This window comes from Dromiciops gliroides, chromosome 1, assembly GCF_019393635.1.
Source record: "Dromiciops gliroides isolate mDroGli1 chromosome 1, mDroGli1.pri, whole genome shotgun sequence".
NCBI lineage: Eukaryota > Metazoa > Chordata > Mammalia > Microbiotheria > Microbiotheriidae > Dromiciops > Dromiciops gliroides.
Genome location: NC_057861.1, coordinates 18852501 through 18880476, shown reverse-complemented (window position 1 = coordinate 18880476; position 27976 = coordinate 18852501). Strand labels below are relative to the sequence as shown.

General features: G+C 49.0%; 2 protein-coding genes across 6 annotated transcripts in view; one reads left to right on the top strand and one right to left on the bottom strand.

Annotated features, from left to right (window-relative positions):
- The window catches only part of BICDL1 (BICD family like cargo adaptor 1), a 142069-nt gene extending 125869 nt beyond the window's left edge, over positions 1–16200 (top strand). For 3 of the 4 annotated variants that reach the window (XM_043978320.1, XM_043978321.1, XM_043978318.1), the window contains 2 exons: positions 1974–2094; positions 14111–16200. In XM_043978320.1, the coding sequence (XP_043834255.1) occupies positions 1974–2094; positions 14111–14272 (283 nt within the window). In that variant the 3' untranslated portion in view covers positions 14273–16200. Of the gene's footprint in view, positions 1–1973; positions 2095–4400; positions 4510–14110 lie in introns of all 4 variants that reach the window. The other variant, XR_006354175.1, reaches the window with a different exon arrangement.
- A 1727-nt stretch (positions 16201–17927) lies between these two features.
- The window catches only part of RAB35 (RAB35, member RAS oncogene family), a 17749-nt gene continuing 7700 nt past the window's right edge, over positions 17928–27976 (bottom strand). The window contains exons 2-6 of one of the 2 annotated variants that reach the window (XM_043976267.1): positions 27891–27941; positions 27291–27414; positions 21289–21413; positions 21087–21211; positions 17928–19799 (exon numbers count right to left, since the gene is read on the bottom strand). In XM_043976267.1, coding sequence (XP_043832202.1) covers positions 19671–19799; positions 21087–21211; positions 21289–21413; positions 27291–27414; positions 27891–27941 — 554 coding nt within the window. In that variant the 3' untranslated portion in view covers positions 17928–19670. The remainder of the gene's footprint in view (positions 19800–21086; positions 21212–21288; positions 21414–27290; positions 27415–27890; positions 27942–27976) is intronic. The other variant, XM_043976268.1, reaches the window with a different exon arrangement.

Genomic DNA, 27976 nt, shown 5'->3' with positions numbered 1-27976 from the left:
AAAATATTTTATTATTCTCAGTTACATGTAGAGATAGTTTTCAACATTTGTTTTTATAAGATTTCTATTTTCAAATTTTTTCCCTCCCTTCCCTCCCTCCCCTCTCCCCAAGACAGCAAGCAATCCGATATAGGTTATATATGTATAATCACATTAAACATATTTCTGCATTAGTCATGGTGTATAAAAAGAATCAGAGCAAAAATGGAAAAACCTCAAAAAAGAAAAACAAAGAATATAAATAGCATGGTTCAATCTGCATCTAGATTCCATAGTTCTTTTTTTCTGGATTTGGAAAACATTTTCTATCATGAGTCTTTTGGAACTATTTTGGACTATTGTATTGCTGAGAAGAGTCAAGTCTATCACAGTTGATCAACACACAATGTTGTTGATACTGTGCACAATGTTCTTCTGGTTCTGCTCATCTCACTCAGCATCAGTTCATGTAAGTCTTTCCAGGTTTCTCTGAAATCTGCCTGCTTATCATTTCTTAGAGCACAATAGTATTCCATTACATTCATATACCACAACTTGTTTAGCCATTCCCCAATTGATGGTCATCCCCTCAATTTCCAATTCCTTGCCACCACAAAAAGAGCAACTATAAATATTTTTGTACATGTGGGTCCTTTTCCCTTTTTTATGATCTCTTTGGGGAAAAGACCTAATAGTTGTATTGCTATGTCAAAGGGTATGTACAATTTTATAGCCCTTTGGGCATAGTTCCAAATTGCTCTCCAGAATGGTTGGATCAGTTCACAGCTCCACCAACAATGCATTAGTGTTCCAATTTTTCCACAGCTTCTCCAACATTTATTATTTTCCTTTTTGTGATATTAGCCAGTCTGATAGGTGTCAGAGTTGTTTTAATTTGCATTTCTGTAATTAATATTGATTTAGAGCATTTTTCATATGGCAATAGATAGCTTTGATTTCTTCATCAGAAAACTGCCTGTTCATATCCTTTGACCATTTCTCAATTGGAGAATGACTTGGATTCTTATAAATTTGATTTAGTTCCTGATATATTTTAGAAATGAGGACTTTATCAGAAATATTGGCTATAGGGGGCGGCTAGGTGGCGCGGTGGATAAAGCACCGGCCCTGGATTCAGGAGTACCTGAGTTCAAATCCGGCCTCAGACACTTGACACTTACTAGCTGTGTGACCCTGGGCAAGTCACTTAACCCCCATTGCCCCACAAAAAAAAAAAAGAAAGAAATATTGGCTATAAAAATTGTTTCCCAGCCTTTTGCCTCCCTTCTAATTTTGGATTCATTGCTTCTGTTTGTACAAAAACTTTTTAATTTAATGTAATAAAAATCATCCATTTTGCATTTCATAATATTCTCTGTCTCTTGTTTGGTCATAAACTGTTCTCCTTTCCATAAATCTGAGAGGTAAACTATTCCTTCCTCTCCTAATTTACCTATGGTATCACCTCTTATGTCTAAATCATGTACCCATTTTGACCTTATTTTAGTATAAGGTGTAAGATGTTGGTCTATGGGGGGCAGCTAAATGGCACAGTGGATAAAGCACTGGCCCTGGATTCAGGAGGACCTGAGTTCAAATCCAGCCTCAGACACTTGACACTTACTAGCTGTGTGACCCTGGGCAAGTCATTTAACCCTCATTGCCCCACTAAAAAAAAAAAAAACAAAAAACCCCAAGATGTTGGTCTATGCCTAGTTTCTGCCATACTATCTTCCAGTTTTCCCAGCAGTTTGTGTCAAATATTGAGTTCCTATCCCAGGAGTTCAAGTCTTTGGGTTTATCAAACAGCATATTACTAAAGTCATTTACTATGGGTGTCTCCTATGCCTAGCCTATTCCATTGATCCACCAGTCAATTTCATAGCCAATACCAAACCCCAGATCTTTTTCTATGTCCCAAAGCCTCAAGGCTGAGGAAGTTTCCAGAGTCCAAGGGTCCCCCTTTAAATTCAGCCCTGGCTTGTCTGTTTCAGGAAGAACGCAGTAGAAATGGAATTGGCCAAGTGCAAGATGGATATGATGTCCCTGAACAGCCAGCTCCTGGATGCCATTCAGCAGAAACTGAACCTCTCACAACAGCTTGAGGCCTGGCAGGTAAAGAAGAGGGCTGGGGATGGGCCGGCCCTTTATAGGCCTCCCGGATGTCTCTGGGAGGCCAGCGGGAGAGGGTAAGGCTGCTTGAGCTGCTCCCTTGGGCCTGCTGTGAAGGGTCTGCAGAGTAGCATTAGCCCTCAGAAGCTGAGATGGATATGTGACAAGTGGTGACATTGGCAACCTGGATCCTGAGAAGGCCCCAGGGGCGAGACCAAGGCTGCCCGATGCTCATCGCTCTGGTGTCTTTGCAGACTGGTGTTAGAGCATCTCTTGGCTTTTTCTGTGACTCACAGAGCCTCAGAGCTGGAAGGGACCTCAGAGGCCATCTCCCCCCTATCCATATCTCAACAAGAGGTCCCCCTACTCAAGAAGTGGTCATCCATCCTCTGCTCAAAAATCTCCCCTGAAAGGGTCACGGTAAGGAAGCCAAGGAGGATGGAAATAATAACAGCAGTAATGTCACACCTAACACCAGCACTTCAAAGGTGACTAATGCTTTTGTAACAGCAACCCCAAGAAGCAGATAGTAAAATCGGAAACATTCCCATTGTACAGATAAGGAGACAGAGGCTGGGAGGAACTTAAGTGACTTAAAGAGCCTATGGCCACACATTTACACCAAATAGAAAGGAAAAAGCTGTCCCTACCATAGAGGAAGAGAAAAGTCTGAGTAAAATTTGACTCAAATACAGCTTCCAACAGCCCACTGACCAAAAGCTGACTCTGTCTTTCCTAACTAAGTTTGGAGAGAAGGTTCACCAGATTCACAGAATGTCGGGGGGGGGGATGGAGGGGGGAGGGAGGAAGGAAGGAAGGAAGGAAGGAAGAAAGAGTGGGTGGGTGGGTGGATGAATGGATGGATGGATGGATAGGATAGATGGATGGATGGATAGATAGATAGGTAGATAGAGAGTAAAAGAAAGAAGGAAGGAAGGAAAGAAAGAGTGGGTGGCTGGGTGGATGGATAGATAGAAGGATAAATGGATGGATAGATAGATAGGTAAGGAGAGTGATAAGGAGAGAGAGAAAGAAAGAAAGAGTGGGTGGGTAGGTGGGTGAGTGGATGAATAGATAAAAGGATGGATGGATGGATGGATGGATGGATGGAGAGAGAGAGAGAGAGAGAGAGAGAGAGAGAGAGAGAGAAGAAAGAAAGAGGGTGAGTGGGTGGGTGGATGGATAGATAGAAGGATAGGTAGGAAAATAGATATGGAGATAGATAGATATGGAGAATAGAGCATTTATTAAAAACTATTGCCAGGCACTTTGCTAAGCACTAGGGATATAAATACAAGCAATCAAGATGGTCCCTGCCCTCAAGGAGTTTCCATTCTAATGGGGGAAGAAGGGACCTCAGGGTCATTCAGTCCAATCTGGACCTGGATAGGAATCCCCTCTACAGTATGCCCAATGAGAGTATCCCACCTTATTTAAAGCCCTCAGTGAAGGGGAGCCCACTCCCTTAGGGGCTGCCCATTGCAGCCAGATGGGCTAGGCTGGTCCCTGATTGAGGTTGGTCATTCCTTGAGGTCAGTGCCTCCATCTTCCAGACCCATCTTTTCCCCGATTGAGATCCAAAGACCAGCATTTTCCCAGCCAAACTAAGCCCCTCACACAGCTAGCTTCCAAGTCAGCTCGGCTCCCTACTGAACTGAGCCCATCCCTGGATTTTGTTAACATTGGGAAGATACAATTTCAGGATGTGGGTGGAACCATAAACATTTCTTCCCAAGTCATTCTGGGTGGAAAAAAGAGCTAACCTGAAAAGCCTGCTTACCCTTGAAGAGGAAGCTTGAAATAATCGGTTCTCTAGTGACCTTGGACTTGAGAGTCTGTGTCCAAATCCACTGTATAAGGACCCAGAGACCTTTTGCTTTGGCTAAAATAGTGGCAAGAATATGAGAATAATAAAAACAATATTAATGAGCATTTCGTTTGAGATTTAAAGTTTACAAAGTGCTTTATAGACATTATTTCATTTGATCTAGACAATAATCATGAGACAGGTGCTATCAATATCCCCATTTTACAAATGAGACCCATAGAGGGTGAGTGACTTACCCAGAGTAACACGGCCAGTGAGGATTCAAACCCAGGTCTTCTTCACTGGAAAGCCAGAAGTAATATTCAATACACTATTCTGCCCTACCAAGATCTGTTCCCAATGCCAGCAGCAGGGTGGGCAGCTTGCAAGAGAAGAGCACACCCTCCATTAACCTCATCTCCGGTCAGAAGGGCCAGAGCCCTTCTTCCTCCTGTCTCAGTTCTACTGTGTTCTCCTTTCTCTTTTTCTCTTCTCCTTACAGTTTGCTTCCTCAGGGCTTTTTACTATCTGGCTCCTTTGGTTTCTGATCTAGTGGCCTTTCTCAGTTCCCGTATCGACAGCTTTAGTAGTACACCCTTCCTGCCTTTGAGGTGAGACCACGCGCTCCATCTCTGCCCAGTGACATACTCATTCATCACATCATAGTCAGTCTTCCTGTGTTGGTACCTCATCTGGGGAAGGGCCCAGCCCTGCATCCCCTTCTGCCCCTCCACCTTGTCCATCCATTCTATGTGCCATGCCATGAACTCATCTCTGTGTGAAGTACAATCCCCAACCCTAGACATTCTCCTCGTTTTCATCATCAATGTCAACAGAACTGTAACAAGGGTGGGGTGATTGGGGCTTGTCTCCAGGGTACTAAAATTTAAAGGATGTTAATAGTGCTTGCTGTTCTTCAATACTTCTAATATGCCTAATAGCTTTGCACCTACTTATCAAGAATAATTAGTTAATATAGGAAGCAACCAGATAGGTTTTCTGGTTATCAAATGCTAGGTGAGCATCAAAGTGTGCCAGCTGGCCCATGCCTTCCCATTGCTCTGCTCCAGCCTCCCAAGGTGCATTTGAAAACATTTTTCAAGCAGCTTGCCCTGGTCATAAAAATTGCTAGTTATAACCCTGTTCTTATTCATTAATTCATTCTACAAATTAAGTGCCAACTATACGCCTGATACTGTCCAAGTTATTAATGATACAATGACAAAAAAAGTCTTTGCCCTCAAGGAATGATGACATTGAATATCAATTAATACTGGTAACAGCAATATGAAACGTTTGTTCAACTGGTAGGTACACAGCATTACACTTGGCTCTGTCTGTGCCAGTGTTAGTTTCCCTTGTTCGGGTTCATGTAAATGGATTGTTCGACAGTGGGTGTTCACACCATGTTGATGGTGGCAGCATGAAATCATGCGTTCAATCAATTCTATAAATCTTTATAGTTCATGGAGATGGGAAGTAAGTCAAGTCACTGTGGCTTATTTCATAGAGCGTGAACATGGAATTGAATGATAAAGACCGCCGGCCAGAGAGGAGGCATAACACAATAGCTAGGATTTCTAGAGCAATTTCAAGTTTGCAAAGTACTCGATAATACCATATCTTACCTGGCCTCAGTTAGGTGCCTCCTGTAAGAAGCCTTCTCTGATTGCTACACACACACACACACACACACACACACACACCCCTCTGCCTCCTCAAATTATCTTGTATGTATCTTGTATTTTACTTATCCATGTTATATATCTACTGCCACCACCATCACCATAGCAATAATCAATCAGCAAAGGGACAGCTAGGTGGCGCAGTGGATAAAGCACCAGCCTTGGATTCAGGAGTACCTGAGTTCAAATCCGGCCTCAGACACTTGACTTACTAGCTGTGTGACCCTGGGCAAATCACTTAACCCTCATTGCTCCAGCCCACCCCCCAAAAAATCAATCAGCAAGCATTTATTAAGCATCTTCCTTGTACTAAATACTCTGCTGGGCTTCGGGAAAACACAGGAAAAAACAAAACATCCCCTGCCCTGAAGGATCTTATGTTCTTCAGAGGAGGAAACTGAGGCACAGAGAGGAGGAAAGGACTTGAACCCACAGGTGGTAAATAGAAGGGCCTACTACATTTGAACTTGGGTCCCCTGATTCCAAATCCTACAGTCTTTCCAGCATTTGTCAATCCACAAACATTTATTGAGTACCCACTATGCTAAGTGCCGAAGAGTGAGACAGTGCCTGTCCCTGAGGGACTTACAGTCTAAGAACTGCTTGAACTCAAGGAATGTTTCCTTTTTGTCTTCCTATCTCCAGAGCCTATCATGGGGTCAGGTATACAGTAGGCACTCAATAAGTGTCCACTCAATTTAAAATCCACTATACTTATTTGGCATGGATGTGACTGGAGTCAAGAACTGGCTGAAAAGTTGCTAGAATTAATGGAAAACTTGGACAAACTGGCAGTTTGAGAAATCTTAAAATTCTGTTGTATTTCCCTTGGGGAGAAGGTTTGGAGCCAAAGGATTTAGGTTTGAATCTGCTCTCTGTCACTTATTTTCTGTGTGACCTTGAACAAGTCACTTATCTTCCCTGGGCCTCGATTTACTCATCTGTAAAATGAGAGGTTTGGACTTGATGACCTCTGGGATCCCAATCTCTAACTCTAGAACTCTGATCTTATGAAATGATCCTCTCAGTGAGGGGTCCGTAACCATTCCTGGGTCAGCCCAATATAACCTCGGAATCGTCATTTTAAGGAAATGCTAAATTTCAATTAGGGCAGCTAGGTGGCGCAGTGGATAGAGCACCGGCCCTGGAGTCAGGAGGACCCGAGTTCAAATTCGACCTCAGACACTTAACATTTACTAGCTGTGTGACCCTGGGCAAGTCACTTAACCCCAATTGCCTCACCAAAAAAATAAATAAATAAATAAATAAATAAATAGATAGATTTCAATTAGCGACTGGTGAAAGTAAGGATGGAATGGGTTTTTTCCCTATCCAAGTTTATGGAACCCCTGAAGTTTATCCACAAACCCTGTAGGGATCCATGGATTCCAAGTTAAGAACATTTACTCTAAGTGGTCATCTGATCTCTGCTTGGAGACCTCCAATAAGGGGTAACCCACTACCTCCAGAGATAGCCCATTCTCTCTGGATGGCTACCATGGCTACCATGCCCCAAAAGAAACCAGCTAGGTTGTAGACTTTGCCTAATCAGCAGGCTCTGACTTTGAGAAACCAGATAGGGCCATATTCCATGCTAGGGACACAGGGCCAAGGTTACTTCCCTCCCCTCCATCCTACTCTACACCTCTCCCATTCTCTCTCTCTCTCTCTCTCTCTCTCTCTCTCTCCCCCTCCCTCCCTCCCTTTCTTCCTCTCTCCTCCCTCTCCCTCCTCTCTCTCCCCTTCCCTCCCTCCCTCTTCCTCTCCCTCCCTCTCCCTCCCTTTTCCTCTCCCTCCCTCTCCCTTCCTCTTCCTCTCCCTCCCTCTCCCATGCCAAACTGGTTTCTAACCAACATTGTTTTTCCCTTCAGATTGTAGGAGACTTAGTCGCTGAATAGCTTCTTAAGAAAGCTCTGAACTTAGGAGGGAGACCAGAGAAGCTAAATTCCTTCACAGAAATTCAGAGCCAGAAGGACCCTCAGAGAAACCCCTTCTCCATCAGCTGGAGTCTTTGATTTCAGCCCCTCTTCAGAGGGAGTTTGTCCTGCCATCTGGCCTAAATCTGCCCCATGACCTCTCAGCCTCCTTCTGCCCACTGGAACCAAACAGACCCAATGCCTCTTCCGCATCCCAGCCCTCCAAGTCCCTGGAAATCCCTGGTGTGCCCTTTCTCATCTCCAGGATAACCATCCCCAGTTCCTTCAGCTGAGCCTCCTATGGTGTGGTCTCTTTTGTATAGGGTCTCACTGAAATCAGGGCTGGCATGCCAGCCCATGGACCCCCTTGCTGCTGCTTGGAGATGCTGGTAATCCTAATGTCATTAGTTAACTGTGGATACCTGGGGTAATACCGTAACCCCAGAGCCAATTTTGCTGGCATTTTTATAGCATTCTCTCTGAGGTGTATAAAGTGCCTTGTGCATGTTGGAGAGGCGTATTCCCATTCATGCTTCCAGAATCCTTTAAGGCAGGCAATTCCCACTTTGCAGACCATCATAGGACCATTGCTCTCAAGCTGGAAGGGAACCTAGAATTCATTGAATCCAACCCCCCTCCTTTGACAGAAGGGAAAGGGGAAGTTCCAAGGTGGTTCCCCTTGGCAACAATGCCTGACTCAGGTCTGGAACCTGGGTCTTTCTCCTTCCTGCACTCTATCCCCTAGGTCACACTGAACAATCCAGACTAGAGCAGCAGAGCCACCCAGAGCAGGGGAACAAAACAAGACAGTAATTGTCCTCATTATAATGAGGTTTCTGGTGCCAGAGAACCAAGGAATCATAGACTCTTAGACCACAAAGATCTCTGAGGACTCACCTAGACCAATCTCAATCAAGATCACTGAGACTCAGAGAAATGACTAGCCCAAGGTCACACAGCTAGTTGGTGGCAGAGCCTCAACTAGAACCCGGGTCTTCTACAGCCCTTGACTAGTGATTATTCCATAATCTACCTTATTTACCCAGAAGAACAAATGGAGAAATGAGATGAAAACACATGCATCAAATCCAAGGAAGGGTTAACTTTCTAATGTTTCTATGAAACATCCCCATTTGGAATGACATGGATTCTTAGTATTATCCTAGAGGGAAAGGCGGCCAGGACAACACTTGGCTCTGGCTTCCCTCTCCTTCCACTGACACCATCGAGAGAGTCTATTTCCTGTTTCATTCACTCAGTGGGCATTGAGAGCCTCTTGTGTGTCCAGCAGGCACAGAGACGGATGTGAGTCACCAGTGTCCCATAAGAGCCAAAAAAAAAAAAAAAAAAGCAAAAGCTGGGCAGACATAAGAAAAGTCCAGTGTCCAGAACAAGGGTGGAAATAGTCCCATGGTCCTCTGGTCTAAACAGATCTCATCTTGAGCACTGTGTTCAGGGCTGGGAGCCATGTATTAGGGAGGATGTGTTCAAGCTGGTGAGGATACAAAGGAGAGAGGCCAGTGTAGAAAAGGACCGTGCCCATGGAGCAGGGGTTCTTAACTTGGAATCCCCCAAGACCCTTTCATTAGTACTAATAATAATAGCTGCCATTTATATCACACCTACTATGTGTCAGGCATTGTGATAAGCTCTTTACAAATATCTCATTTTGGGGCAGCTAGGTAGCACAGTGGATAGACCACCGGCCCTGGAATCAGGAGTACCTGAGTTCAAATCCGGCCTCAGACACTTAACACACACACTAACTGTGTGACCCTGGGCAAGTCACTTAACCCCAATTACCTCACTAAAAAAAATTAAAAAACAAAAACAAAAAAAACCAAATATCTCATTTGATCTTCACAACAACCTTGGCGGGGGGGGGGGGTGTTTCTATTTTTATCCCCATTTTACAGATAAGGACACTGAGGCAGACAGGAGGTAAAGTGACTTGCCCAGAGTCACACAGTAAGTGTCTAAGGTCAAATTTGAACTCAGGTCTACCTGACTCCAGGCCCAGTTTTCTCTCCACATCACTACCTAGTTGTCATGAGGTTAGAATTTGTTGTTTAGTCATTTCAGTCTAACTCTCTGTGACCCCATTTTGGGGTTTTCTTGACAAAGATCCTGGAGTGGTTTGCCATTTCCTTCTCTGGCTCATTTTCCAGATGAGGAAACTGAGGCAAACAGGATAAAGTGACTTGCCCAGGGTCACACAGCTAGTTAGTGTCTGAGGCAAGAGTTGACCTCAAGAAGATGAGTCTTCCTGATTCTAAGCCCAGCACTCTGTTCACTACACCACCTCCCTGCCCCAAGATTAGAACTACTTTTTTTTTTTTGCAAGGAAATGAGGATTAAGTGGCTTGCCCAGGGTCACACAGCTAGTAAATGTCAAGTGTCTAAGGTTGGATTTGAACTTGGGTCCTCCTGAATCCAGGACTGTTACTTTATCCATTGCACCACCTAGCTGCCCCCTAGAACTACTTTCATCATAATATTAAGACATTTTAATTTCAAATATGGTAAATATCAATAGATATAACACAGAGAGACAAAAGGTCTTGGGGTGAGGGTCTTCAATTATTTTTAAGAATGTAAAGTGGGGCAGCTAGATGGCGCAGTGGATAAAACACCAGCCCTGGATTCAGGAGGACCTGAGTTCAAATCCAGCCTCAGACACTTGACACTTACTAGCTGTGTGACCCTGGACAAGTCACTTAACCCCCATTGCCCAGCCAAAAAAAAAAAGAGTATAAAGGAGGGGGCAGTCAGGCAACGCAGTGGATAAAGCACCAGCCCTGGATTCAGGAATACTTGAGTTCAAATCCGGCCTCAGACACTTGACACTTACTAGCTGTGTGACCCTGGGCAAGTCATTTAACCCCCATTGCCCCCCCCAAAAAAAGAGTGTAAAGGAGTGGGGGCAGCTAAGTGGCATAGTGGATAAAGCACCGACCCTGGATTCAGGAGGACCTGAGTTCAAATCTGGCCTCAGACAGTTGACACTAGCTGTGTGACCCTGGGCAAGTCACTTAACCCTCATTGCCCTAAAAAGAAAAAAAGGAAAAAAAAAAAGCCAGACGGGATCTTATTTTTGATCCTGAAGGCAATAAAGGGTCACTGGAATTTCTTGAGGGGGGAGGAGAAGACATGATCAGACCTGCAATTTAGGAAGAGAACTTTGGTAACCAAGTGGAAGACAGATTGGAATGGAGAGATTTTGAAGCAGGGAGCCCTAGCAGCAAGCTCTGGCAATGAGTGTGAGGTGATGGCAGTGTCAGAGGAGATAAGGGGGCGTAGCTGAAAGATGTTCCAAAAATAGAAATGACAGAACTTGGCAAGAGCCATCTCATGGCTCCAGGCTTTCTCTCTGGCTATCCCCCATGCCTGGAATGCTCTCTCTCCTCATCTGTGCCTCTTGGCTTCTCTGGCTTCCTTTAAATCCCAAGTAAAATTCCACCTTGTACAAGAACCCTTCCCTAATCCCTCTTCATTTCATGTCTTGCCTCCTTTAATTATTTCCTATTTTTCCCGTACACAGCTTCCCTTGTATATATTTGTTTGCCTGTTGTCTCCCCCATTAGATTGTAAGCTCCTTGAGGGCAGGAACTTTCGCCTCTTTTTGCATGTCCAGAGTTTAGCATGGTGCCTGGCACTTAATAAATGTTTGTTGAATGAATCAATGAATGAATAATATAGGGATTGAATTGAGAATGATACTTAGATTTATGAGCCTGGCAAGTGGGAGTATGGTGTTGTCCTTGCCAATAATAGGGGAGTTGGGAAGTGGAGTGGGTTTGGAGAGAAAGATGATAAGTTCTGTTTTGGACCCATTGAGGATATGCCTATGAGACATCCAATAGGCATCTGGTGATTTGAGACAAGAATTCAGGAGCTATATTTAGATACACACTTTTTTTTCTTTTCTTTTTCTTTCTTTTTTTTTTTTTTTTGGCAGGACAATGAGGGTTAAGTGACTTGCCCAGGGTCACACAGCTATTAAGTGTCAAGTGTCTGAGACTGGATTTGAACTCAGGTCCTCCTGATTCCAGGGCTGGTGCTTTATCCACTGTGCCACCTAGCTGCCCCCTATTTAATTAATTAATTTAATTTTTTAGATGCACACTTTAAGAGATCACTTGTTGGGTACTTTGTCAAAGGAGATTCTTGTTCAGGTATGGGCTTGCCTAAATGGTTCTGAGGTCTCTTCCAACTCTGGAAATCTGTGAGATGTAAGGAAGAGAACCCATTACCTTGCCCTCTGGCTGTATGTGGCATACCAAATTTTCTCCTCTGTCCTTTAGTATTTTTTCTCATATTTAAAGAGAGGTGTATAGCTGACATGACCCAAGCTATAACCAGCCACTTCAGAACCCAAGTATGCCCTCTATCAACAGATAAAGACAAATTCTGTTTAGCAGGAAAGGAAATAAACAGTCTGCTGGGACCCAATGGGGAAGCACCCACCTGGAACGAGTAGCACTCAGCACGTGAAAGTTTCCTATTTTAACTAATTATTCTGCCAGCAAGGTGCCAGTTTCAGTTATTTTTAAGATGCTTGGAGGACCGGCAGGTGCTTGCAGAGGTTGCTAAATGTCAATGCCCTGGTGCAAAGCCGTGTTCACCTTGGTGTAGACAAAAGCAAAGGAGAGGAACCTCAGTTAAAGCAAGAGGAAGTGAGGGCGGCTCAGAAGAAGTTGGAGAACATGGGAATTCAGCACATGACCAAGATTGGGGGTGTTAGAAGAATCATAAGATGACATTTCTATAGAGCTTTCAGGTTTGCAGAGGACCTTACTGGCTCTCCTTCCCTGGAGACCTCTAAGGGCAGTCAGCCAACTTGATAGAGATGGATGAGGCTTCTCCAGAGATAAAGGCATGTCCTCCAAGAAGTCCTTTGTTTCTATTTTCTAGTCTAGGGTTGTTCTTACTGTTGTTTGTCATGGACTCCTTTGGCAAGTTGGTGAAGTCTAGGAATCCCTTCTCAGAATGTTTTTAAAGGCATATCATTATTTTTTAGTATTTAGTTGCTTTTCAGTCATGCCCCTATTTCTGGGTTTTGTTTGTTTGTTTGTATGTTTTTTGGCAAAGGTACTAGAGTGGTTTGCCATTTCCTTCTCTAGCTCATTTTCCAGATGAGGAAACTGAGGCAAACAGGGTTGAGTGGCTTGCCCCGAGACACATAGCTAGTAAGTATCTGAGGCTGGATTTGAACTGAGCTCTTCCTGACCCCAGGTCTAGCACTTTATCCACTGTGCCACCTACCTAAATCACACATACACACACACACAATTAGCATATATAAACTATTATTTGCATTATATATAAATTATAGATGATTACAAATGAAATGAATTACATTGAAATAAAGATGTGATTTTCCCCCATCTTAGTTCACAGACCCTCAGAAATCTATTTAAGGACCTCTCGGACCCCAGGTTAAGAATTGACTTAGCCTGCATTAGATGAAGCTACGCCAGAGGCATGACCTCACAGATCTCTATTCCTAATCTCTAGAGCTAAGCCTGCCATCCATAGGTCATCTGCTTTGAAGGGTGAGGTTAGGGGGTCCTCCACTGCTAGGAGGATGGAGGTCAAGGTAGCATCTCCCCGCCCTCCTGGCAAACAAACTCCATCTGTACCAGACCCGCCCAAGCCCCAAGCAATCGTGTGCCCAGGAACGTTGTGTTTCATAACCGTGTGGGGGTTGGCAGCAGCAGCATTGGCACAGGCTTGGGGCACAGCGGAAAGAAGGAAAGAGACAGAAAAAGCCAGCATGCTGAAGCACATTCATCTTTTGCTCCCCTTGGCTACCATGAGGCTGGAGAACCAGCCTACCCAGTATAAGTTTAGGGTTAGTGGAGAGAGCCTTGGCAAGAGGGAGAGCCACAGGTAGCAGGCCAAGTCTGGGGAAACAGGTGCCAAGCCCTGTCTTCCCTTAGTTTAGGCTCCAGAAACCAGGTGTGAATGGCCCGAATTAGAAGAATGCTGGGGAAGGAGAGACTCAGCAAGGATCAAGGCACCATTGATTTAGTCACTTGGAGGAGCAGAAGGGAGTGAACCCCAGGAGTTGGGCTATTTGTCGTTTCTTCAGCTAAGGGCAAAGTGCTTTGGGGAATCTCAAGCTTGAGGGAGAAGAGAGAGAAGAACATTGTGGCATCCAGAGGAAGAAGAAAACAGACCCATCCAGCAAAGAGCAGGGTGAGTGAGGTCTGGAGAGGATAGGCAGAGATGAGGGTCCCAACAAGATCTGGTAGGGGCCAAGGAAGCTGCAGATGGAGGGGACTGCTGGCTGGGTATGTGGGCCCGAGGCCTGTGGAAAGCAATGGCTAGGACCTGGGTCTGAAGGAGTAATAGCCATAATAACAGTAGCCAGCAACTCTGAGAGTAATAACCATAATAGCAGTCAGCAGTTCTACATGTTTACAAAGCACCTTTTACAGATAAGGGCCAGAAAGGCAGGATTTCAAGTCTAGCGCTCTCTACTCTGAACTTGGAGTGGAGAGGTCATCTCATCTTTTGTCCTCATCCTCCTAACCATAGCCTCTTCAGCCCCCCTCCTCAGGGCCAGGTCTCCAGCTCATAACCAACCTCTCTGCCTTCTTCTACAGGATGACATGCACAGGGTCATCGATCAGCAGCTGATGGATAAACACCAGAAGGAAAAGAGCCGGCCTGCTTCTTCCTTCTCCAGTGGCCACAGAACAGGGCGGGGGGATGAGCCCAGCGGGGCTGAAGGCAAAGGGCTCTTCTCATTCTTCAGGAAAATTTAAATTGGAAGAAAGCATGGGGAGACAAGAAGAACCTGAGGGAGGGGGCGAGCAGCTGGGCATGGCCACACAACATTACTCAGCCCAGAAACCAGGCTTGGCCAGCACTAGGTGGCAGGGGTCCCACTGTCTACTAACTTGCCCATCCCATGGAGAGCCAGACTTGTTTTCCCCTCTGTGGGGAAGTCAGCAGCCCGCTGAGCCAGGCATGCTCTGTGCCAAGCCCCCCATATACACACACTAGTGCTGCTGAACCCCAGGGAGGGTAAGAGCCCCATCTCCCTAAGGAGAGAGAGGAGAAAGCAATAGCCCTCTGAAGGCCCTTCTGAAAGAGCGAGGTCCAAGTGGTAGGCAGAGCCTGAGTCTTCCTCACGCCTCAGCTTACCCCCAGTTCAGGAAGCCTTCTTGCCTCCACCTTGGCCCACAGGAGTCCCTAAGCCTGGGGTGGCTATCTCAGAAGGGGAGGGGGCCTCTGTGATCCTCAGGCAGGGAGTGAGGTGTCATCTGTGGCTTGGGCTGCTCCCCCAGTTACCCATCTGTTGCCTATGGCTGGGTTCCTGCTGCACAGAGCAGAGTCAGACAGATCTCAGAGCTGCCATCCCCTACCTGCCTGCAGCTCCCCTCCTACACACACACCCACACCTCACTTTGGGAACCTGGGAAGGGGAGGGTAGGGACCTTCTCTGCATGCCTCAGGACCACAGTCAGAAGCCCCGACCTGGCTTTCCATCTCATCCAGGACCAGAGCCTGAGGCCTGACCCCCTAAACTGCCTCCACAGGGGATTAGTCCCAATGTCAGAACCTCCACGGTTGTAGTAAGAAGAAGACCCCTGCCGGCCCACTGCTGTTGAGTGTGTATCAGCTGGGCCCAAGGGACAGAGATTGAGATACACTGAGCATCTCTCTCTGGCTAGAACCAGCTCATCCTGCATCTCAGCAGCCCAGGACTGGGATGCAGCTTAAACCCCTAGGTCTCCAAGAGAAAGGCAGGCAGGCTTCAGATCAGAGCTCTCTATTCTGCCATCCTGGGGCAGGGGGGACAGAGGGGGCAGTTTTCCTCCTCAGTCCATGCACACACCTGCACACATGCACTCATTGTTTCAAAGCCCGACCTAGGACTCAGCTCAGGCTCACTGTGCTTGTGGCTCCAGGCCCTGGGGGACCACACCGTTCCTCCCTCTTATCAGCCGCTCCATCCCTCTCCTGATAACCTCAGCAGTGGAAGAACACTAGCCCCCAAGGAGAGAAGGATCTGGTTTAGGGCCAGAAAGCAACTTTCTTGTTCCTATTTCCTGGGGGCCGCTGGGCCTCCCATGGCCGTGGGTGCATCTAGCCCTTTCCTCCACACAAGCTAGGCCCCAGGGCCAGGGCCAGCTCTTATTCCTTCCCCAGCCACCAAGCAAAATTCCCTGGGCAGGAACACTCCAGCGTGAGGCCTTCAGCTAGATACCACCCACTGTGCCCAGCAGGCTGCTGGGGTGGAGGGGGAGGTGGCCACTGGCCACTCCATCCTAGGGCCTCCACCCCAAGACCCCAAGGGAGTTTGAGGGTAAAGGGGGATGCTTCTTAGCAACCCTCCCTTCATCCTCCACCCCATCTGACCGGCTGCTTCTGCTCCCTCTTCAGCAGCAGCTGTGCCCTCTCTGCTGCGAAGACTCAACCCTGCCTTCAGAGAGAGGTTTCATAGGGCCAAGGGTCTGCAAGCAGCTATAGGGTTAGGTCTCCCTAGAGCTTCTATGCGGTGGGGAAGCATAGCCGGGACTAGTGGAAAGAACGTATCTATAGATATGTACATACCACAGGGCTGGAATTTTTGTATGTAGCAATCATGTAAATACATGTATGGATTTTATAATATACATATTATATATAAAAATCTATAAAGGCATATTTTTAGAAAAAAAAATGATCCACAGCTTTTGTAAATAGTCCGAACCAGAATAAAATGAATTTCTACAGAGCTGGCATTGACCTTGGTTATTCTGGACTTTGGGCTTCAGAATCACTGAACTCAGGAGACAGACACTCCATCTCACACCCACCAAGTCACAGGCCTGCCTGAAGATGGAGGAGCGAGGGTGGAAGATAAGCTGGGGACCCGACAGCAAGCAATCGAATTCCCCTCTTGCTGCCTGAAGAGATCAGCGCACACCAGGCCTGTGAAACGCCATACACGGGGTGTCTGCTGTACTCGGCCAAGTCAAAGGATCCCAGATCCAGAGCTAGGAGAGACTGTGGAAGCCAGCTAATCCAACTCCCCCATTTTACAGAGGAGGAAACTGAGGCTCAGGATTTACCCACAGTCACATATTTCAGCCCAGGTCATCCAGCTCCCAAACCTGTGTTCTTTTTACTATAAATCAGGAATAAAAATAGTGAAAGACTTGAGCATAATGGATGGGTGGGGGAGACCCCCTCCTGACAGATTACACCAGCATGAAGACTTTAAGAAGGGGACAGCTCCCCTGGCCCTCTCCCAGGCTCTCCTGCCGTTGGTGCCTGCTGCTTTTTGGGGGCAATGGAGGGAGAGAGTCAGGGCTGTATCATAGCCAATGTGAAAATGCTCTTCCCCAGCTAAAGCATCCCTTAATAAGCAGGAGGGGACGCCCACAGCCCCGAAGCCCGGTCCCTCTGGCCAATCTATTGCATCCAATGCCCCCCGGCCTCTCCCCGCTGAGCTCCCAGCCAATCCCTCTGAGTGGAGAGGAAGTGATGACCAGCACCAGCCCCCCGCCGCTGAGAGCTGACTTCCAGCAGGCAGTTCCCAGGGTGGGAGGTGTCTGCACCTGCACCAGCCAACCCTCCAAACCCATTCATTCCCCCTGCAGGGAACAAGGGCTGGATATGGATACAATGGGATGGGAAGGAGCCAGGTTTGGCCCAGAGAACAGCTGGAGTGGAGGAAACAGACCCTGGAAGGATTTGGCAGCTTATAAACCTTTATTTTTAGTATTTTTTTAAAAAGCATAATTAGAAACTTTCAATACAGAAATAATCCTAGCAGACCACTGAAACGTCCATTGTTTGACAGGAAATTTCACATTGCATCTCCTAGGGCTGCGGCCCCTCCCCAAGTTCCCCCTCCCCTCCCCATCCAGCCCCCCCTCCCTGTCCCTCCCTCTCCATGTGGCCTACCTGCCCCAACCTGAGCTGACCCCTCCACCAAAACACACCCCACCAGCGAGGGTTGAGAAGTCCCACAGCCGGATGGAGAAGGGTCCCTCCTCCCTCAGCAATGCTCCCTCCCCTCCTCATCTCGCTCGGTTTCTAAGCACTGACACTGATTTCACTTTCACATCAAGAGCAAAAACCAGAATCCAGTAGTGGCACCCGGGCTGTGCAGGATTCTCAGTAACTCCTGGGTATCCCTTGGGGCACCTACGCCCCATCTCCAGCACAGCCCTAAGCAGCAGTAAACTTGCTCCTGCCCAAGCCCCACCCCTGGGGGGATGAGCAGGGAGGCGAGATGGCTGCCTGGGGGGGCCGGGTACCCGCACCCTCTAATTCCACAGTTCAAGCCTTCTCATTTCCAGAGCACTTTCCCTAATCAGCCTACTTCCCACCCCCCCCAACCCCATCCCCTTCCTCCCCCCTCCACCTCCCGGAAGCAAAAGCCCAGAGAGAAGCACGAGCTTCTGGGACGAGGAGACGGGCAGATGACATTCCCCACTTTTTATTGATTAAAAACCCGCCCAACAGTGTTTACATGGAAAATCTGCAGTAACTGATCCGTGATGTGATTGTCCAATCAAAACTTTGCCTGGAAATCATTTAGGAAAAAAAAAATCAAAGTAAGTTGCGGCGAGAGAGAACATAAATTACTCCCGTGTTACGTGATCCTTGTTAGGGGGTGTTAAGGAGGTATGGAATTCAAGTGCAGAGGACCTTGGCCAGGGTCCCAAGGAGCCCCCAGGGCTGTGCTCGTTCTGCTCAGCAGTCATGAGGCTGCTTCTAGCCCCCATCTCTGCCCCTGTTCCCCTTCCTCCCGCCCCCAAGAAGAGACCACTGCTGCCCGGCCCCACCCTCCTTTGGACCAAGGAACTGGGCTGTCAGTGACCTCCTCCGAACCAGTCAGCCAACCCAAGAGGGTCCTTTCCCCAGAGCCAGCAGCTCCACACGCCCTCCTCAAGCTACCCAAGAGCTGCAGCCACAGACCACTGAGGAAACCGAGGGACAGGATCTAGAACCCGCTCCTTCCCTGCCCTGTCCACAGACAGTCCCAAAGGTTGTTCTGGAGCTTGAGGAACCCAGGCCTCAGCATTTCTAACTTATGTCAGTCCTTCCAACCCTAGGGCCACCAGAAGGGTGGGGCACTGCCACTGCTGCCCTCTGAGGCTCCAAGGGACAGGGCCAAAGGATTTTTTCAAATGATTTGATTTGGCTTCATTTACTTTATAAAAAACCTGTAACCCTTGCCTCCTGTCCCCCCACCCCCCTAACTCCAACACACACACACACACACACACACACACACACACACACACACACACACACACGCACACTCACTCACTCACTCACCCCTGGCTTTCTGCTGCAATTTAAACATTTTGGTACAAACTGAAGAGCCTACACTGTCCTGTGCCTGCAGTCCAAAGAACCAAGGAGGAGGCCAGGAGGCAAAAAGGAATATCCATTGGCCAAAGGACAGGACTCAGGTTCACAGAGAGAACCAAGAGGAGGGGGTGGAGAGAGGGCCCAACTGGGGAAGAACCAAGAGGCTCCCCAGCCACCAAGAAGGGGCAGAAGGTGGGGAGAGGAGGAGGAGATAAGGAGCAAGCCTGGGTCTGGCAAGGCAAAGGCTCATCCCAGACCCATGCCCAGCTCACAGCATGGACAATAGGGACAGAACCCAAAAAGCCACAAGGGGGCAGGACATGGTAGCCTCAACAAGGGAGCAAGGAGTCCCTACGCCGGTCTGGCCAGTCCAAGGGAGCTGGAGAGAAGCCTAGGGCCTGATCCTGACATCTGGGGAGCGGCTTGTGTCCGGGAAGGAGGAGAGAGAGGAGGGACAAAGGAGAGAGTCCTGGTGGGTTGGCATTAAGGAGACAAAAGCCAGAGCGAAACGAAGATGGCGCAACTGGTTAAAGCAATATACATTATGTACAAACTCTGGGTTAATCAGTCCGCTCGGCTGGCAGCGTCCGTGCCCGTGCTGCGGGCGCCTTGGCCCTGGGAGAGAGGGGGAGCACGGAGGAGAGGGTAGGTTCATCCAACACCTTCTTGGCACTCGAAGGGGAGGAAAGAGTGCCCATGGCACCTCCCAATAGAAAACGTGGAGAAAAACATCTTTAAATAACGGCACGAAACTGAGAATGTTCCCCCCAGGCCCGTGGTGGGCGGCAGGCGGGCGGGCAGGCAGAGGGGCCACAGCGCAGTCTCTGCAGCAGCGTGGGCAGGACATCAGCAGCACCTCTTCTTCCGTTTACTGTTCTTCGTGAGCTTGACCACATCGTTCTGTTGCTGCTGCTGCTGCTTTGCTAAGTTTTCTTTCTTTGCTCGCAGAACCAGCTCTGTGATGCAGTTGAACATCTGCAACAGAGAGAACCCTAAGGAATACTGTTTGAAGGGACAACGGGGTGAAGACAACATCAGCCAACAGCTCCCGTCTGTGAGCTGAAAGCGGCCTCCTCTGCCAAGTGAAGGCAGATCCAGATTGTGTGAGAGCCCAAGAGCTCCAACCTGCACAGAGCGCAGCAGGTGGGAGTCCACAGGCCCCTCTCCTCGGCCGCCCCATTCACTAGCATCCCAGCATCTACGCACAAGGTCCCACTCCCTGCTTCTCCCTTCAGAAAGGGACGCCTGACCAACAGGGAGGAGCAATGCCCCAGGGCCAGCAGGGGACATGTGGACTCCTAGGTTTCTTGTTATTTGGGGGAAAAGAGGCCAGGAGAGAGCACAGGATGAACAATCCTGGCTCTCCAGATTCTCCCCAAAGCACACCAGGAGCCCATCTAGACATCAGGGGAAAGGACTTAAAACAACTTCTGCAAGAGGCTTAGGCCCACGAGGGGCTCGCTGTCCAGAGTAACCACTTCTGGTTAACAATGATACCCAGGGGGCAGCTAGGTGGCGCAGTGGATAAAGCACCGGCCCTGGAGTCAGGAGGACCTGAGTTCAAGTCTGGCCTCAGACACTTGACACTTACTAGCTGTGTGACCCTGGGCAAGTCACTTAACCCCCATTGCCTTGCAAAAAAACAACAACAACAACAAAAAAACCAATGACACCCAATACCTCCCATGACAAATTCCCCAAACCCTGCACCCAAGCAAAAGGCCCAGCTATCTACCCTCCCACAGGAAGGGAGGGACTCTGCAATGGTACGTGGGAGGCCCTGGGAACAGTGAAGAAGCCACCAGCCTCCCCTCTCCTTCTCCCCAAGGTTTACTCTTTAATTAATTAATTGATTGATTGGTGAGGCCATTGGAGTTAAGTGACTTGCCCAGGGTCACACAGCCAGTAAGCGTTAAGTGTCTGAGGCCGGATTTGAACTCAGGTCCTCCTGACTCCAGGACCGGTGCTCTATCCACTGCACCACTTAGCTGCCCCCAAGGTTTACTCTTAATGACTTGGGCAGTCTTGTCACATCAGCCCAATGATAGCCAAGCTCAGGGTACAACAGAGCTGGGAACTGAGTAGGGAGATGAACTCATCAAAGAGCCAGACTCCTAAGCTGCCACCACACCATGGCACCCCCAAGAACCAGGGAGCACCGCAGTGCTAAGCTAGAGGCAAGGTGCCCCTTTGAGGCCCCTCCCAGCCCAAAGGCTGACTGCTCTCCCAGACTTCTCCCTCGGGAGGAGGCCAGGACTTTACCTCTTCCACATTCACGTTCTCTTTGGCGCTAGTCTCAAACAGCTGGATCCCCATCTGCCCAGCAAACTTGTAGGCATCTTCCGTCTCCACCACCTTCCGTTCTGGGTCATCATTCTTGTTTCCCACTGTAGGGCGAATTGGGGTGAGAAGAGTCCCCTGACAGGGAAGCCAGCCCTCCCACCACCGCCCAGCTCAGCCTCACCTAGTATCCGGCACACGTCGTCACAGTTCTGGTTGATTTCGTGGAGCCACCGCTTGACATTGACGAAGGATTCTGCACTGGTGACATCATACACCACAATGACCCCGTGGGTCCCTCGGTAATACCTGGAAGGCAGGAGAGGCTGCATCAGCGCTTGCTCGAGCACATCTAGAAGCAAACTCCTCACCCACAGAAAAAGGAACAGCAGGACAAGGACAGCAGCCAAACATTCTCAAAGCAAGGCCTGAGGAAGAAGAGTGGGCGCTGAGCCCACCGACGGCCATCAAACACAGCTGCTGCAAAGCCCGACAGGCTTGATGAGCCGCCTGCTCCTTCCACGACAATCTTCCATTAGGTCAGACTGCGATGACAGGGATGTTCCAGAAGTCGGCCCGGGCCAGGCCCCTGGTCTAGTATAAAGCCTGGCACCGCCTACATCCCTCTTCAAAAGCAAACTGGAGCTTCCCTTTTCTCTTGTGCCCTGGTATGGACTTACCGAGCATCCCTGGGTGACCAGGGATGGAATGGAAGAAGAAAGCCAAACATACCAAACATACCAGCTATCTAGTCCCTGGGTAGCAGGTTTCATACAGCCCAGAGGTGGCTACACCTCTCAGGGTTCAGTTGGAATGGATCCTTCCTGAGGAGACACCGCAATCACCCCCACATACCCAGAAGGCTTCCTGCCTACCAGAGAAATCCAGGCACTTGCTCCTCCTCCTTAATAATCCCACAGGCCCATCCCAAGCCCTCAACAAGGCTCTAAGAAAAGGCACAGAGTCATTTGTGGAATGGCTGAGTAAATGAGGGGATATGAATGTCATGGAATATTCCTGTGCTGTAAGAAATGACAAAAGGGACAGTTTCCAAGAAACCTGGAAAGACTTGTATGGACTGATACAGACTAAAATAAGAAGAACCAGGGTTTAAAAAAAAAGGGGGGGAGGGCAGCTAGGTGGCGCAGTGGATAGAGCACCAGCCCTGGAATCAGGAGGACCTAAGTTCAAATCCGACCTCAGACACTTAACACTTAACAAGCTGTGTGACCCTAGGCAAGTCACTTAACCCCAATTGCCTCACAAAAAAACAAACAAAAAAGATACATAACAACAACAATGTAAAATTAAACAACTTTGAAAAGACTTAAGAACTGTGCACAATTTACAGCTGGGCCTCCGGAGGGGGAGGGGAAAAAATGAGATGCAGGGTAAGATAGAGGTGTTCTAGACATGGCAAATGCAGCAATTTGTTCTGCTTGACCGTGAATATTATATTTCACACAGTTTTTCCCCCTTCCAAGTAGGAAAGAGAAAATAAGATTTTTTTTTAATTAAAAAAAAAAATGGGGGCAGCTAGATGGCACAGTGGATAGAACACCGGCCCTGGAGTCAGGAGTACCTGAGTTCAAATCCGGCCTCAGACACTTAACACTTACTAGCTGTGTGACCCTGGGCAAGTCACTTAACCCCAATTGCCTCACTAAAAAAAAAAAAAAAAATGATGGGGCAGCTAGGTTGGTGCAGTGGATAAAGCACCAGCCCTGGATTCAGGAGTACCTGAGTTCGGATCCGGCCTCAGACACTTGACACTTACTAGCTGTGTGACCCTGGGCAAGTCACTTAACCCCAATTGCCTCACTTAAAAAAAAAATGACACAGAAAATAATGAAAGGGAAAAAAATGAAAAAGACAAAAGGGAATAAGGCCTAAGCAGCCTCCAGAGGGTCTGCTTTGCTGCCCACGGTTAGGTTTTCACTCACCCACACTGGCAATCTCCCTGGTGCCAAGGCTTATCGAAGAGGCAACTAGAGGAGAACGGCTGGCAGGCCCTGGGGCTGCAGTGAGAACAGCGCCCCCCCCCAAATCCTCCCCCGCAGCAGACGGTACCCAAGGCTTATCAGGGACAGCAGCCAGCCAGGCTGGGGAGGCAGCAGCGCTCTCCTCCCTCCTGCTGACATGGGGCGACTCCCCCGGACTGGACCCCAGCACATCGGCCACGTTTCCTCCCTGTTACTAGGGGAGGGAGAGAAGGAGCTGGGGTACCAAGGAGAGGGATCCCCAGAAGCTGCTTTCCCTGGGAAACATTTCTTAATTGCCTCCTATGTGCTGGGCCCTGTGCTGGGCCCTCTAAAAAGAGCATCTCTGTGAATGAGCTATTTCGAGCTTTATCAGCTGGTGGCACAAGGCCCTCCCTGATGCTGGTGTGAGCTCGGCAAAGGGCGGGACCAGGACAAAGTCAGCAGCCCCAATCCTCTGAGGCTAAGCAGCCTTCATCTGGGCTCCCATCACCTTTCTCTGGACTCTCCAAGGGCATCCACTCTGGCTTTCCCCTTAGGGCCACGGAAGAATGAGTGGCTTGGTGTGGAAATCAGTTCACTCCTAAGCTAGCTTCGCCTGTGGCCCCCCAGAGCATCCGTGGCCCCCACAGCCCATTCCTTGCCCTAACCCACCATCCCCCTCCAGCCCACAGCTTCCTTTCTGGGGCAAAACCCAAACGCAGTTTGGAGAAGAGCAAGGTGTGCTTTCAGGGGGCTGGGAACAGAGGAAGAGAGCTGGGAAGTGTCAGCCAACGAGCCAGATTTAACCATCCTTATGCCAGGAGAGGAAATGTTCAAAGACAAATGAAGTTTTAAAATTCTCAGCTGAAGGATGCCAAGAAAGTCTCATCAAGATGGGTCCCCTAGCCTCCAAAAGGAAATCTTCCCCCTTGCATCACCCTCACGCCCTGCCCTCTCCACAGTGACATGTCCTTTCCGTGTCTCTCCTGTGTTTCCATCCTCAGAGAATCATGGAAGAGGGGAACTGCAAGGTGCCTCAGGCATCAGCTAGTCAAACCATCCTATTTTAGAGAGGAAAATGAGGCACAGGAAGGTAAACTGATCTGCCTAAGGCCCCATACTGGGCTAGCGGCAGAACACAAGCTACCAACTCCCAGGATGCTCAGCTGGCTGCCAATCTGGAAGCCCAACTTCCTAAGAGCCAGCTCTTCCAATCACTCCATCCCAGTGGATGTAACTGGGCTGAGATGAAGGCAAAGAAAGACCTTGGCCTTTGACCTCTGGGAGGCATGGGGCATTCCGAGAGAAGAGGACGGCTAGGCTATCGGAACCCTGCTTCTTATCACCTCCTGGTGTAACCATGCTGGAGGCCTATTCAGTCAGCCTCGGAATGAGGAGTTTAACTTTGTGGGGCAGCAAGTCAGGATCACCAAAAGCGAGATACCAGAAGTTGGTACACTGATCTCTTGCTTAGTAAAGATTTCATTTCTTAGTTAATTCCTGTGAATCAGAGAAACTGGCTCTTTTCTTAGAGCCTAGAATACCACTTTTATCTCCCAAACACCTCCCCCACACATACACATGCACACAGAATCTTTCTCTGTGTGTGTCTGTCTCTCTCCTCTCCTCCTCCCTCTCTCTCTCTCTCTGAACTCTGGAAATATTTCAATTCCTTGGGATCTCTTCTGGCCAGTTGAACAAAGAGTCCCCAACCTCTCTGGGCCCAAAGCAAAGACAGAGTTTCAGACGCTGCCTCAGCAGACACAGATGACTCTGGGCAAGGTGCTCGTGTGGCCACTGGTTGGGCTGTGTAAGGCCCTCCTCTTCCCAAAAGTGAGTGGTTAGGTTACCCTTCGGTCTCAGCCTTCCCTTCCTCCCAGCAACCCTCAACTCCCTCCAGGAACCCTCATTCAGTAGCTCAGTAAAACAAGGAGAGGATCATGAAGAGGACGAGTGTGGGAAGCCACCCTTCTCCCAGGCCAGTCCAGCCCCACCAAAGGAGACAGGTTTCATGAAGAGACCTCCTGCTGAGGAATTTTTCTGAGATTTAAATCTCATCTAGCAAGAGGCTACAGAAGTCCCCCAGCCGCCCACCCCACCCCCAACTCCTTTATCCAAACCCTTCCTTTTAATCACAGGCCCAGCTTCCCTGAATTTAGTCTGGTTTGTCCCAACCCCACACGAGGCATTATAGCAGCCCATTTTCCCTAGCTCCTTCCTATGCTTTCCAGGGCCTTTCCCATCTCCCTCTGCAGTGTGACTTCCAGAACCATCCTCACTTTCCCAGACTGGAACATGGAGGAAACAACACCGTGAGTGTTTGTCTCACAAGGTTATTGGGAAGTTCAGTGAGATTCTCAACCAAAAGCATGAAGGGGTCAGGGGGACGGCTAGGTGGCTCAGTGGATAAAGCACCGGCCCTGGTTCAGGAGGACTAGAGTTCAAATCCAGCCTCACACACTTGACACTTACTAGCTGTGTAACCCTGGGAAAGTCACTTAACCCTCAATGCCCTGCAAAAAAAAACAACAAAAAACCATGAAGGGGTCAGATAGACCCCTCAGTGACTGCCATGGCTTCTGAGTCTCAGCCTCACCATCTGTAAAATGAGAAAGCTAAACTAGCTCAGGAGTTCTTTTTTTTTTTTTTTTAGTGAGGCAATGGGGGTTAAGTGACTGACCCAGGGTCACACAGCTAGTAAGTGTTAAGTGTCTGAGGCCGGATTTGAACTTAGATACTCCTGACTCCAGGGCCGGTGCTCTATCCACTGAGCCACCCAGCTGCCCCATAGTTCAGGAGTTCTTAACCCAGAGTCCAGAAGGTACACAAGGACCCCCGAGGTCCATCAGTAGAAATTAGGGACAAAGTCTAGCTTCATTTTCACTAACCTCTAACCAAAATGGAGCATTTCCTTCAAATATGAATTGAAAACAAAAACAAAAGACCTGGTTCTGAGCAAGAGCCCATCCCTAGGCTGCTGCCAAAGGGGCCCGGGCACAAGAACCGCAGAGCGGCCAGCTGGAAGCCAAGGCTCCTCTGATGGCAGATCCCAGAGTCCTGGATTTCACTGGACGGCCTCAGAACGGCAAGACACTGGCCTCGCCCCAGCCGCGAGTACAGCTTGGTGCCCCCGTGTCTTCTGACCGCCTCCCCTAGAGCTGTTACATCTTAAGGAGAAAAACCCTCAAACACAGCTGACTATCCAGTGCAATCAGAGAAGGCTCCGTCAGGGCACTGGGCCCAAACAGCAGCTTGTGATGCCAGGGTCATGGGCGCCCCAGCGACTTTAATAACAAGTTCCACTCCAAGCCACAGACAGGCTGCAGTGAGCACTCACAGGCACACTCACAGGCACACTCACACACACACCCCCCCCCATACCAACAGCCCAGTCAACATGAGAGCTTAGCTTCTTATTACTGCCCATCCACACTGCCCCCAGGCCTCTGAGTGCACACAGAGGAAGGGCAGGAAGCCTGGTTTCCGGGTGGTTACTCAGTGGTTACTTGAGGTGTAATGATCTTAGTAAAAATTTCGAGAAAGAGGACCTAAGGCTAGGTGACCATTTGTATTTCCAACTGAGGAGCTCTGAGGCAAAAGGAGTCACTGTCTTGGATCCTACAAACCTTAGATCCCCCAGACATCCTGCTCTGTGGGAATCGGGCTGTATTTGGCCCCTTCTTTGCAGCTGGGAACAGGGAAGATGCTATTTGAGGACAGCTCGGTGGTAGTAAGTCTCCTGACGGGCCCAGCTGGAGAGCTAAGTGACAGCTCCGCCCCTGCTGCCCCAAACCACTTCCTGTCTGAGGTGGCTCCCAGAAGAGAGTCGAGCGAGGCCTGGACAAGCCTGGAGAAGCCACAGCTCCCTGGACAAATGGCCCTGAGCAAAGAAAATGAATATCATGGAACCGAAGGGAAAGGAGCAGTGTCCTCATGAGGAGACGTCTGCTAAGAATGCTAAAGGCTGAAGGAGAAGTTGGGGAGTCCCCAGAGGTGCTGCGTGGGGGACGGGCCAGAGAGGAGTCCTTTCCCAGCAGCCGGCTTCTCCTTTGCTGATGGATGGCCAGGGTGAGGGGCTTCAGGAACGGGGAAAACCCCCAAGACGATAAGTGCCAAACAACTCTGCCTTGAGACAAGTTTACCTTCTCCCCACAAGACAGACTTTACTACCCACCCAGGCCTCCGGACCCGAGAGCCGCACTGGGCCCGTGCCTGCCAGACTTACGTGGAGGTGATGGTGCGGAAGCGTTCTTGCCCAGCCGTGTCCCAGATCTGGAGCTTAACCTTTTCCCCATTGATCTCCACAGTCCGGATCTTGAAGTCCACCCCAATTGTGGTGATGTAGCTGCCTGCACGGAAAGACCACGTGAGGGGGCTCCAAGAACTGAGAAGGGGGCCCCGAGTCCCAGGGAGGCTGCTGCTCTCTCACGGACCGAGCTGGGGTCTCCCTTCCCAGAATTCACCAAGCTCTAGCTCACCCAATGAGAGAACCAATCAAAGCCAAGGACGTGCTGGAGTGAGAAGACAGCAGTCAACAACCTCTCCCACGTCCAGAAGCAATGACACAAAACAAGTAGGACCACTGTCCCCCCTCAGGCCTTACCCATCTTTGCAAGGCTCTTTACTGATGCAAACCAAGCCACCAACAAGGCCTTTACAGCACTGGGGATGGTCACACTCCACTACAAAACAAGCTTCCCCCATCCCCTTTCCCCTTTCTTCCTCAGGTAAAAATCTAGAGCAGACTGGGAGGCCACTGTTCTTGGCTTCTAGGAAAAGGAAATTCAGAGGAAAGGAGTCTGGCAGGCCCCCTGGCATTGCTCACCTGAGAAAGTGTTATCTGCAAATCGTAACAGCAAACTGCTCTTGCCCACACCTGCAAAGGAAGAAAAAATGCGAAGGGTTCCCGGG